At 42.7% G+C, this 12,195-nt stretch overlaps 1 protein-coding gene across 1 annotated transcript in view; it reads right to left on the bottom strand.

Moving 5' to 3' along the window:
• TPH2 (tryptophan hydroxylase 2) overlaps positions 1-9,699 on the bottom strand; it is a 64,249-nt gene extending 54,550 nt beyond the window's left edge. The window contains exons 1-2 of the mRNA XM_083399858.1: positions 9,523-9,699; positions 1,453-1,605 (exon numbers count right to left, since the gene is read on the bottom strand). Coding sequence (XP_083255984.1) covers positions 1,453-1,605; positions 9,523-9,627 — 258 coding nt within the window. The 5' untranslated portion in view covers positions 9,628-9,699. The remainder of the gene's footprint in view (positions 1-1,452; positions 1,606-9,522) is intronic.
• Between the last annotated feature and the right edge of the window lie 2,496 nt (positions 9,700-12,195).

Genomic DNA, 12,195 nt, shown 5'->3' with positions numbered 1-12,195 from the left:
CCTTCAGACTTGGCTACTTGGATTGACCCTGGACTGTGTTTCCTGACCTTTGGACTTTGCTCGTGTGGCTTGACCCCCAGACTTTGGACTTGACATACTGACCTGCTGCCAGATAGGCTGGGGGTTCAGGGCAATGATGGATCTAGGTGTATTGACACCAGGAGGATATCGACACCTGAGATAATCTACAGAGTCCGCCCACCCTTGTACCTGCTGACCAAATATCAGAGGGAAAGAGCAAGGCCTCAAATGTCAACCGCACAATCCAGTAGATTCCTGCGGAAGGGGGCAGTTATTAAAGTATTCTGTTCTCAGGCTCTTTAGAGTATTGGTAGGCAAACTAAGGCCCAGGGGCCGGATCCGGCCCAATCACCTTCTAAATCCGGCCCGTGGACGGTCCAGGAATCAGCGTTTTTTTACATGAGTAGAATGTGTCCTTTTATTTAAAATGCATCTCTGGGTTATTTGTGGAGCTTGCCTGGTGTTTTTTCATGAGTAGAATGTGTGCTTTTATGTAAAATGCATCTCTGGGTTATCTGTGGGGCATAGGAATTTGTTCATTCCCCCTCCCAATATATATATATAATCCGGCCCTCCCACAAGGTCTGAGGGACAGTGGACCCCCTGCTGAAAAAGTTTGCTGAGCCCTGGCTTTAGAGCTCTCAGACCAGCAACAAATTGGTTGCCAGTGAAGGGAGGGGTGTGATCCAATCAACAGGCCCTGTAAAATTCCAGCAGCTGCATTTTGTACAATTGGAGACAGTCTGGAAACTCCAGAGGTATCTTCGCATAGGTAGTCTAATTGGGATATAACTTCGGCATGAAAGGGCTGAAACCAGGTCTGTGTTTCTCTAAGGAAGGCTGCAGCCAGTTCACTAGGTGAAGTCAGCAAATGGCATATTTAGCTACTGGCCCCAGGATAGCACTGGGTCCAGGAGTACCCTCAAGCTGAGACCATGATCTTTCAGTTTCTTCCTCTTGTTTGGCTCAAGCTTCAAATGAACAGCTATCAATACACAAAGTGTCTTGGGATTTAAATAAACCAGGGACAGTCCGATATATTTTGGCATGTTTGGCAAGCCACAAAATAGCAGGGGGCACCAGGGAAGAAGTGGGGAGTGAAGCTCTATATCAGGAACAAGGGGGCAGGGAGGACACCAACAGCGCATTCTGTTCACCAATAGGTGAATAGAGGTGGCATGAGGGGGCTTGCCATGGAGGCAGCACATTCGGCCTCCAAGGAGTATGCCCCAGCCATCGATGCCACCACAGCGGCAGCACCAACAATGCATTCCTTGGAGGCTGGGTCTGCTACCACTGTGGATCCTGCTACCCAAGGCGGTTGCCTCACCTTGCCTCATGGGAAGGCCGGGCCTGAAGTAAACATATAATAGATCCACACAATAGATTTTTCCAATCACCTGTTTTAAAAAGATGGTTGATGTTTTTTACCTGGAAAAGTCTGAGAGCTTTCACCAAGCCACCAACTTCATTTTTCAAAGAAAACACCACAGCGGTCTTTCCTCCTTCTGATGTTGACTCATTCTTGCTTGCACCTTTATTGTCCTTTTTATCATCGTTTTTACCAGAACTGGTTCTGTTTAGCTGAAAGAAAATACATTGCAAAATAGAAGGGTTTCGGTGCACGCCTCAGAAAACGTTAAGCTTTCCTTTCAAGCAGACTATTCTTGCTTGATTTTAGTATTGAGATATCTCCTACAAGAGAGGTTCTTTTCCCTTTTGTAAGGTGTGCTCAGGAGAAGAATTGCAGGTTACAAGCTGACATGAATGATTACTCTTTCATAAAAGATCAATGAAATAGCATCATGGAGCATGTTATCCTACTGCTACAACTTTGGTTATTATAATTCTTTAATAAAACTCCGGCTTGGATCTTCTTCCAATGAGAAATCGAACTTCTCAAGCTTTGCAGAACAACTATGGTTCTTGAGTTCTGCATTATAAACTCAAATGTGAGTCACACATAGAACATTACAAAATTTCATGATTACACCTTTGCTTGATTACCTATTATTGGATGGAAATGAAAATTGCACTTTTATATCTTGTTCTCCCATTGAAGCATTTCCACATCTGTGGGGGGTTTTTAGGGGGTGGGGGCATTGGGTGAAGGTTAGAGGTTACTTTACAGCCCTTTTTGTCAAAAAGGAAAGTGGCACCATTTTGAATAAGCCAAATGAAAGACTAGCTATGATTTTTTTAATATAGAAAATAGTTGTGCTTTAGTTATGGCTTTGGAGCTTGGAAAGATCTTCCTCTTTAGAGCATGGAAAATTGGTAAATGGTCTAACGAGATTTGTGAGGCAAGGTCGCCTTTTGCAGTGGATGGTGAACCCTGAGAGACACCTGCTATCTGCGTTTTGCCTTCATCTCAGAAGTATCCCTCTGGAACAATCCTGCCTTGCATATTTATGATAGTTTTGTTTTTATTTAAATACTAATGATCCTAAGTGAAGAGGAGATGGCAGGTGAAAAGGGTTAAACAATGCCAAATTATTCCATAGACATTCAATATATCTTTTGCCGTCCTTGCAGAGATTCAATAGAAATGTAGCCTTATGGAGACTAAGGCTATAAATGCTAGTAGCCACAATGTCCTACCTCCACCGTCAGAAACTGTATGTCTCTGAATACAAGTTGCTGGAATCAAATCAAACATAAGAGCTTGCTGGATCAGACCAGTGGCCCATTTAGTCCAGCATTCTGTTTCATAATGGCCAACCAAAAGCCTTTAGGAAGCTCCGCAAGCAGGACTGGACCTGAGCTGAACAACATTCTCCCCTCCCAGCAACCAGCATTCAGAAGCATACTGCCTCGGTGTCAGGAGTCCAGGTTCCCAGCTTGATAACACAGTAAGTGTAGATAATTAAAAAGAATTTATTGCAAAAACAAACAGGTAGCTTCAGACGGCTCTAACAAAGCCTCCAGCACCATTACTCAAGATGACCCTTCTGAAGATTCCTTCCTGTATCTACAGAATATATTGAATCAACGCTCCTTGTGTCTTTTGTTTTGTTTCCTGTCTAGAAGCCCTTCTATTCGTCGACTCCTCGGAGAGATTGGATTAGTACCAACCTCTTCCTTTTCCAGCGAACTGTCTCCTTGTGTATTCACACCCATTTGAGCTTCCAGCGAGCTTTGGCTGTGTTCTAGCCTGCTCTCAGCTACTGCCTTATCAGCTCGCCCATCAAGGTCAGGAAGAACCAAATTCTGCAGCTGCCAGCTCTCTCTTGTCTGACTAACATCAAAGCCTCCCTGTTCCTGGCTGCTTTCTGCATTTGGCTGAAAATCTTCCCTTGGAGCTGGCTCATTCCTGACACCCAGATAGTGGAGACAGAACATAATCATCAGAGTTAGTAGCCATTGACAACCTTATCCTCACAAATGGGGAGGGTGCTATTGTGCTCAGGTCCTGTTTTTGGGTTTCTCATAGACATTTGGTTGGCCACTGCGAGGACAAGATGCTGCACTAGTTGGGCCATTTGCCTAATCTTGCAGACTCTTTCTTAATGTTCTTGTGCTTACTTCTGTCGGGTGCTTCTCTTTGCCAACCGTTTAATAATCTTTGTGTGGATTTTGAAGCATCCCTTTTTCTGTGCAGGACCTAACCCAGCAAAGGAACCTGAACCTATTCACAGATTTCCCTTGTTTGATTGGGACATGTTTCCATAAAAGTAACACTTGGAAGATATATGAAGAACAGTTTTGCTTGAAAATGAGATTCCACATAGAAACATATAGCTGTTTGGGGGCGGGGTGGGGAAATAATTTCCTCACTGATGTCAAAATAATGCAGAATTGTTGACAGTCAAGTCCTCAGCACTGAGTACTCTTCCTGAGGGACCTGCTTTGATTAAAACACAATTAACGCTAAACGTTTAATGAAGTGATTGTTTAATCATATGGATGACTTGCTAAATGTGTTTTCAGAGTTAGCAGCCTATAGCTGGAAGCTAGAAGGCACTCTTCAGGTTAAATATGGAAGCAATGGCGGGGCAGCTCAGGACCTTGCTTAATTAGTCAGAGAGGCACAATAAAGACTGAAATGGTGAAATTTGTGGTGATACAATTATTCAAAGCCTGCCTAACAGAGCTTCATGGCATGCCTACATAGCTGAAATATTCAGCACAGTTAAATATTTGTTGGAAGGAAATTTTAGAAATGAGGGGAACACTACTTAGCAGATCGAGAGAATTCAGCCTCACTTTTGTTGGAATTGCCACTCACAACAAGAGCTTGCTGCTCTTTTTAATGCATAACATAGCTGCTAGTCACTATACTATAAACTAAAGGTAAAAGGGGGGGGGGGAGAACCCCTGGATGGTTAAGTCCAGTCAAAGGCGACTATGGGGCTGCAGCACTCATCTCGCTTTCAGGCTGAGGGAGCCGGTATTTGTCCACAGACAGCTTTCTGGGTCATGTGACCAGCATGACTAAACCACTTCTGGTGCAACAGGACACTGTGACAAAAACCAGAGCACACAGAAACGTCGTTTACCTTCCCGCCACAGTGGCACCTATTTATCTATTTGCACAGGCATGCTTTCGACTGCTAGGTTGGCAGGAGAGGGGACAGATCAACGGGAGCTCACTCCGTCACAGGGATTCAAACCGCCGACCTTCTGATTGGCAAGCCCAAGAGGCTCAGTTTAGACCACAGCACCACCCACGTTAAAAGCACAACCACTGCCCACCAGATTGCAAGATTATGATGCTAGATTCATTCAAGGAGCGAAGAGGCACATATGGGAGATGTTATAATAATAAATAATAATAATTTATTATTTATACCCCGCCCATCTGGCTGGGTTTCCCCAGCCACTCTGGGCGGCTTTCAACAGAATATTAAAATACAATAGTCTATTAAACATTAAAAGCTTCCCTAGACAGGGCTGCCTTCAGATGTCTTCTAAAAGTTCCCTCACACATAGCCCAGGTCTAAGCTATATGAGATTTTAAAGCTTTTAAATACTAGGCTTTAATCTAGGTGCTTTTACAACAATAATGTAACATGCTCCACTACTCTTGTTACTACATTCTGGACAAACTGTAGTTTCCGGTCTGCTTTTAAGGACAATCCCACCTATTACATTACACTACCAGTTAAGAGGTTATGAGCGCCTGTATAACTGTGGTTATTGCAGAAGTCATCACTGGTAAAATGCGGTCTTGACTATGCTACCACTCAGTGGATTTGTAACTGGCTGACTGACCGGACCCAAAGGGTGCTCATCAATGGTTCCTCTTCATCCTGGAGAAGAGTGACTAGTGGGGTGCCACAGGGTTCTGTCTTGGGCCCGGTCTTATTCAACATCTTTATCAACGACTTGGATGATGGACTCAAGGGCATCCTGATCAAATTTGTAGATGACACCAAACTGGGAGGGGTGGCTAACACCCCAGAGGACAGGATCACACTTCAAAACGACCTTGACAAGATTAGAGAACTGGGCCAAAACAAACAAGATGAATTTTAACAGGGAGAAATGTAAAGTATTGCACTTGGGCAAAAAAAATGAGAGGCACAAATACAAGATGGGTGACACCTGGCTTGAGAGCAGTACATGTGAAAAGGATCTAGGAGTCTTGGTTGACAACAAACTTGACATGAGCCAACAGTGTGACGCGGCAGCTAAAAAAGCCAATGCAATTCTGGGCTGCATCAATAGGAGTATAGCATCTAGATCAAGGGAAGTAATAGTGCCACTGTATTCTGCTCTGGTCAGACCTCACCTGGAGTACTGTGTCCAGTTCTGGGCACCACAGTTCAAGAAGGACACTGACAAACTGGAACGTGTCCAGAGGAGGGCAACCAAAATGGTCAAAGGCCTGGAAACGATGCCTTATGAGAAACGGCTAAGGGAGCTGGGCATGTTTAGCCTGGAGAAGAGGAGGTTAAGGGGTGATATGATAGCCATGTTCAAATATATAAAAAGGATGTCACATAGAGGAGGGAGAAAGGTTGTTTTCTGCTGCTCCAGAGAAGCGGACACGGAGCAATGGATCCAAACTACAAGAAAGAAGATTCCACCTAAACATTAGGAAGAACTTCCTGACAGTAAGAGCCGTTCGACAGTGGAATTTGCTGCCAAGGAGTGTGGTGGAGTCTCCTTCTTTGGAGGTCTTTAAGCAGAGGCTTGACAACCATATGTCAGGAGTGCTCTGATGGTGTTTCCTGCTTGGCAGGGGGTTGGACTCGATGGCTCTTGTGGTCTCTTCCAACTCTATGATTCTAGGATTCTATGACTCCTGAAACAGATACAGCTTTTGACCCTGAGACAAATCAGGTAGTCTCCAAAGTGCTTTAGACAGGGGCATTTTCCAAAGCACCAAATCTGTGTTCCAGCTGAATATTGTGCTTAGCACACACCCCTACTTTGTGCCTATTTATTTTCCACTGTGTATTTATTCTCACATTGTGAAGAGAGGATATGTTGAATTAGCACTCTTTAGTGCAAGATGATAGGGATACTCAGCATCATTTAACTTGAGGGCACTCAGTAGGTTGTTTCTATTAAAGTCAATGAATGCACATTAATGTATGAGGCAACTAATATGTGAAGTAGATAAAAAGCCTTAATACACTGAAAGCCACTCTTTACAATTGCTAATTGTTAGAAAATTGCAAGTATAATCAAAGAACGAAAGCAAACAAGAAAAAACACTTAATCAAAGGGTTCTCAGGGCCACATCAACCATGACAAACTTCCTAAACAGGTTGTGATTTATTGTAAGATACTGTGTGGGGAAATGCTTTTACATATGACAGTGTAACAATGCTAGAGTTCCCAAACCCTCAGACTGAAACAAGTCCCTAGAATCTGAGAACATAGATTTAAGCAAAAACGGCCATATCAGAGGGACTCTGGGAGTGGAAATTTTCTGTCTATATATCGTTAGAATTTCTACATGCTGTGAAGTTGGTCAATGCCCACTCTCTTGGAACCCCACCACAGGAAACACCTTGGGAATTAGAGAACTTGCCGCAACTTAGATGATTTAGCTACTACACAAACAATGACTGTGTGTGGTGTGACATATAGAAAATGCAAGAGGTGTGATGAAGGTCATGTCTGGGACAACCAGGATGCCTAAACCTACCAGGACACCTTGCTCAAAGCCACATGTGAAAGCTGCTGCTAGGAGAAATTGCTGTTGACATTTGTATATATTGGACTGTAAATGATGTTTAGCCTATAAGAACCAGCCAGGACTGAAATCAGGTGAGAGAATCAGGGAGGCATAAAAGCAGAGAGAGGAACCCTCATTAAAGGGGGGGAGTATGAGCACTGGGCATTTATTTCCCTGCTCTCCACCATTGCAAAACCAAACAGCAGAAACAATGTTGGGTGTCTTTGAAGACCAGATCTAGCTTCATTTTCTGGTGCTGTGGTAAAAAGACTTGTCCCCTGTCTAACCCAGAGGGATGGCACATGATCTACATAAAATATAGATCATTTTATTATCTGTTTTCTGCTCCATGTCTTATGGTAATGTGCTAAAGTAGAAAGATCCGTTCATAAACTCTTGACCGGGCATTGCGTAATTTCATCTCCATTCAAGTGGGATCTAAAAGAACCTGTGGCTACTGTAATTGGCTTAAGGATGACAATACAGTTTCACTAGTAAGAGATTTTCCTATTTTGCTACATGTGCACATAATGTAGGCATGTTGAGATGCTGTGTCAAATTGTGGCTCCTCAGGGGGACCAGCAGCATATGCAACTAAACCAGAATGATTTTCATTATTTCATGCACACAAGTGTTCTGTGTGGAAGATAGAAATTCATCACATTTGAAGAATCCCTGACAGAATGAAATGATGGAATTTGACCTACTGTACGTCTCTCTCTTTAAGTGTATCCAGTGATATTGCCACCAAACAAAACTGACAAAGGAATAATTTTTTCTTGCTTTGGCAGGAAACACATATAAGCATTTACTTAGGGAGTTTCCAGACATTGGCTTCCACTGCTGCAGAAGCTACAAATGTAAGGTGAAACTAGATTATATGTTTGCAGGTCCATTTACAAAAGATATACAGTGGTACCTCGGGTTACAGATGCTTCAGGTTACAGACTCTGCTAACCCAGAAATAATACCTTGGGTTAAGAACTCTGCTTCAGGATGAGAACAGAAATCGTGGGCGGCAGCGGGAGGCCCCATTAACTAAAGTGGTACCTCAGGTTAAGAACAGTTTCAGGTTAAGAACGGACCTCCGGAACGAATTACGTTCTTAACCCGAGGTACTACTGTACATCTACTAACAAATCACTGGCACAATCATAAAGTTATGCCTTTTCAAGATCTGAATCACAAAATGTGAGTATCTCCAAAAACAAACAAAAAACACTTGATAACAGAAAGGACTGACTTTCTTATATTCAATTGCTTTCGAATAACAGGTATGTATGTGCAGAATTCACTTAGATTAAGACATTTAACAGCTTGTTCTTCATTTTGTGTATTTTAGCTACATTTATTGGCATGTTCATTGTTGCAGGGGACTGCTTTGCTGTCGCCATCAAATATTCACCAGTCTTTTAAAAAAAAGAAATCCCAAAGAAAGGTTCATTGCAGGGAAAGATGGATTACCCTTCGAATGCACAGCTATGGCAGAGACACTGGGTTGTACCTAATGGTCTTGCTTGGCTAGAGGAGCCCCAACCCTGTCAAGCCGATTAAGGCTGTGCAGAGACTGCCATGAAGAGGGGAAATCGCTGAAAATAGTTTCCCTTCTCATTCCTTTGTCAGAAGCCTTACTGTCAGCTAAGGGACATTTATTGTTTTCATCAGATCCTTTTATTAAATAAAAGAATTAAAGCTATGTCCACATAGCCCTAAATCATTCAGAAATTTACTTTGGTTTTAAATGACATCACCGGTGATGGCCAACAGTTATCATGCTTGACATATCACAATGCATCTGAACCAAGACAGCTCACACACACCCTTTGAATTTCTGTAGGTATTACTGGTTTCAGAAATAAATCTAACACCTTAGTTCCATCAGCTTTACTTGGAGGAAACTCATTAATTCAAATGTTATTTCTTCTGAGCACATGTGCTTAGGATCATAGCCTTAGGCTGTCATAAGAGGAAAAACTAGACTTCACAAGTAAAAATTATTTTTAAAAAATCACCAAGCAGATATTGCAAATCCCAAGGTGAGGCAAGTGAGCTTTCAGTACAAAAGCGGATTAAATTCTGTATCCAGGCACAGAACTGAAGTCACTCAAAGGATGTATGTGAGAGACATCTCCTCCCTGCAAAGGCTTGTTTCCCATAAAATCCTTTCTTGATTACTTGTGCGTAAATAGGTTGAGCTAGCTATGGGATTGGCGGACAGGGGGCAGAAAACTGACAACCAACCCAGCATAGCTGTAGCCTGAGCAAGCAAATCTGTTTAAAGAAGAATCCAAGAAGTAACTGGGAAATCCCAAAGCTGTCTTAAACATCAGATTTATGCATCCTAGATTGACACAGCCCATGATACTTACAGTTACGTTGCCATGTAGTGGGTGTTCCAGGGGCACAGCGGAATCCAGAGACAGGCCCCTTCTTGCCCAGTATTTACTGGAGAACATCATCATTGCTGGCTGCATAGTGGCCTGTGCAATTTTCTCTCTCCACAGCAGGGGGAAACTGGCTTCAGGTTTGCCTGCAGAGAGCTGTCCTCAGTTCCTGGTGCTGAACAAGGAGCAATCTCAGATTTCCCCCCTGGTGAAGGTTTTTATACGCCTAGGCAAGAACTGATGGAAGGCTGATTAGGAGAGCCTCGCTAGAGCTGGCACCTTTAAAGCCCCACAGCGGCAGGGAAATATTCTTTTCCACACACTGACCGTGCTCTCTTCCAAACGCAGGATATTAACTAGCAATCCCAGGCTGCTGGCTGCTTCTTCCAGATGCTCCTTTTGTCAGAAGTTGATAAGCTTTGAACATTAGCTGCAATGTTTTTAATAACTCATTGCAGAGTTGGCAATGTGTTTCTTTACCGAAGGACGACAGTGCAACAAACTTGGATAAAACGTTGGTACTGGAGCTTGCTGTTTAAAGCAAGCCGGGGCGCCTATATCTGATGCTGCCACGAACAAGCAACGTATCAGCCAGATCACTCCATCCCAGAGTAAAGATTGCTGATATTTTAGAAATGGAATGAAAGGGGAAATCAATTTGCATTGTTTGTCTGCCACTTTTCACAGTGGCATTCTCGGTAGCTATATTCCGCTCCTCCAAATGCTCATAGGAACCAATTGCTCTGGTCAATTCAATTAATATGTGAAGATTAATGATGAAGTTGTACAAACAAGGCTGCTTCTCCACCACCTCTCCAGCTTGATTTGCCATGATCTTGCTACAAATGATAGTTTCAGTATGTCAATGAGAAGACATTTATTTTTTAAAAAAAGGGAGGGGGAGATAGAGGTTCGCCATCAGTCATTATTAGACCAATGGCAGACTTTTACTACTTTAGGATTAGGCTACCTGAAATGTAAATTGTTATCAGTTATAATGCAAGCATGCCCATGCAAAATTACCTTCCATTATTGACATAAATGTAACACAGTCCTGAAGGGGTTGGGGGTGAAGAAAGGTTACTTTTACCCATTCCCCACCCCTCTGGCAGCTCTCTAAAAGGCTGCTCTGGAGGCCTTGGGGACCCCAGAAAAACGTGAGAGGTGTGGAAGGTTACAGGAGGAATTGTCAAAACTGCCTCTCACATTATTGGCACAGATGTCTCACCTTTTATGACTGCTAAGTTTATCTTGTTGAATATGATCTTTTTTAAGGAGGAAAACCATCCTGCACACTGTTTTAATAGGGTAGACTATAACTTTCAATAAATAACAGTAAAATAAAATAAAAATAAACTCTACTGTGCACATAAAAATGCTTGCTGAAGCCTTTAGAAGCTCCCAGACCTGCTGTCACACTTAGAGTGTCTAGCACATTTCTGTGAAAGGAACTTACACTAGTTCTACTGAAACTTAAAAAAAAAAAATCACAACTAAGATCTGAAGATAAATATACATACATGCATACACATGGAAGCCACACCATGTAATGCTCTCCCCATTTCCAGCAACACATGTAGATATTCATTAAATTGTGCGAAGTTCTCAGTATCATAAAATGGTATTCATTAAAAAAAATTCTCAGAAGCATATTCTGTGCTCTATGTACAACATAATGCAAATGCCAAAGCTCTATGAAGGAACAAGGGCAAGTGGTTCAAAAATTATTTCCTGTAAGCAGGAAATGAAAGCCTACAGCTGCCGGGCCTTGAATTGTTGGCATTTGCAGAATGGGCTCTTTAGTTATTAACTGATAAAAGATAAGCACGCCGGTGATATTAAAGCCAAGGACTGAAGAGATTTCACCTTCTGATTTATGTGCTCATAACTGAAAGTTGCGCCAGTTCTTTCATGTTCATGCAGCAACAACTCACCTTTCTCTTCTAAAGTGACCAAGTCCATATATACAACATTTGCTTTTAACTCATTTCGGATTTTGGTTTTCACCCCAGAAAGAGACATCTGAGAAAAACAATCCTTCACAAACACTAGGAAGCAATTTCTAGCAATTCCCCACAGAAACATGAACACCCCTAAATCTGTTCCAGGGCCCCCACACCCTCTGAACCTAATTTTGAAGAGTTGTGGGGTGCTGTAGATGAAAGAATTGCAGAAAAATAAGAATAAAAAAATCACATCCCTCCCCCACAAGCTGATGAATTCACCTCTTGGAGAGAACTGTCACCCCTTAACATAATAATTTTCTTCCGCCCCCTCCTGCAGCAACCCTGATTAGCCCAATTTACAGTCCACAGAAAACCAAAACATGACTTGGCAAACGCAGGGGAATTCCTAGAGTCCAGTCATGGTTTGGCTTGGATGTTGTCTGCACCAGGGCTGTGATCTCTCCAGGAATGCTCAAGTTACTACTCAGATTAGGCGGCTGCCTTACAAAGATGACTTTCAGCAGGAACCCACATTGCCAAACATGATGCAATTCTATTGAAATCACTGAAACGGAAGTGCTTTGGTTGCATACACAGTTCCAATGATTTCAAGGGGGCAAGACGATTCATCTCTCTCCTCATTTTTTGCCACCTGTCAACTGCAAAGTGTTCTGCCGGAGGAAAGTTAGATAGCTCTTCACTGTATACTTTA

Source organism: Podarcis tiliguerta (genome assembly GCF_965153285.1).
Source record: "Podarcis tiliguerta genome assembly, chromosome: 10".
NCBI classification, from domain to species: Eukaryota; Metazoa; Chordata; class Lepidosauria; order Squamata; family Lacertidae; genus Podarcis; species Podarcis tiliguerta.
The sequence above is the reverse complement of the archived record's forward strand: the minus strand, read 5'-3'. Positions and strand labels throughout refer to the sequence as shown.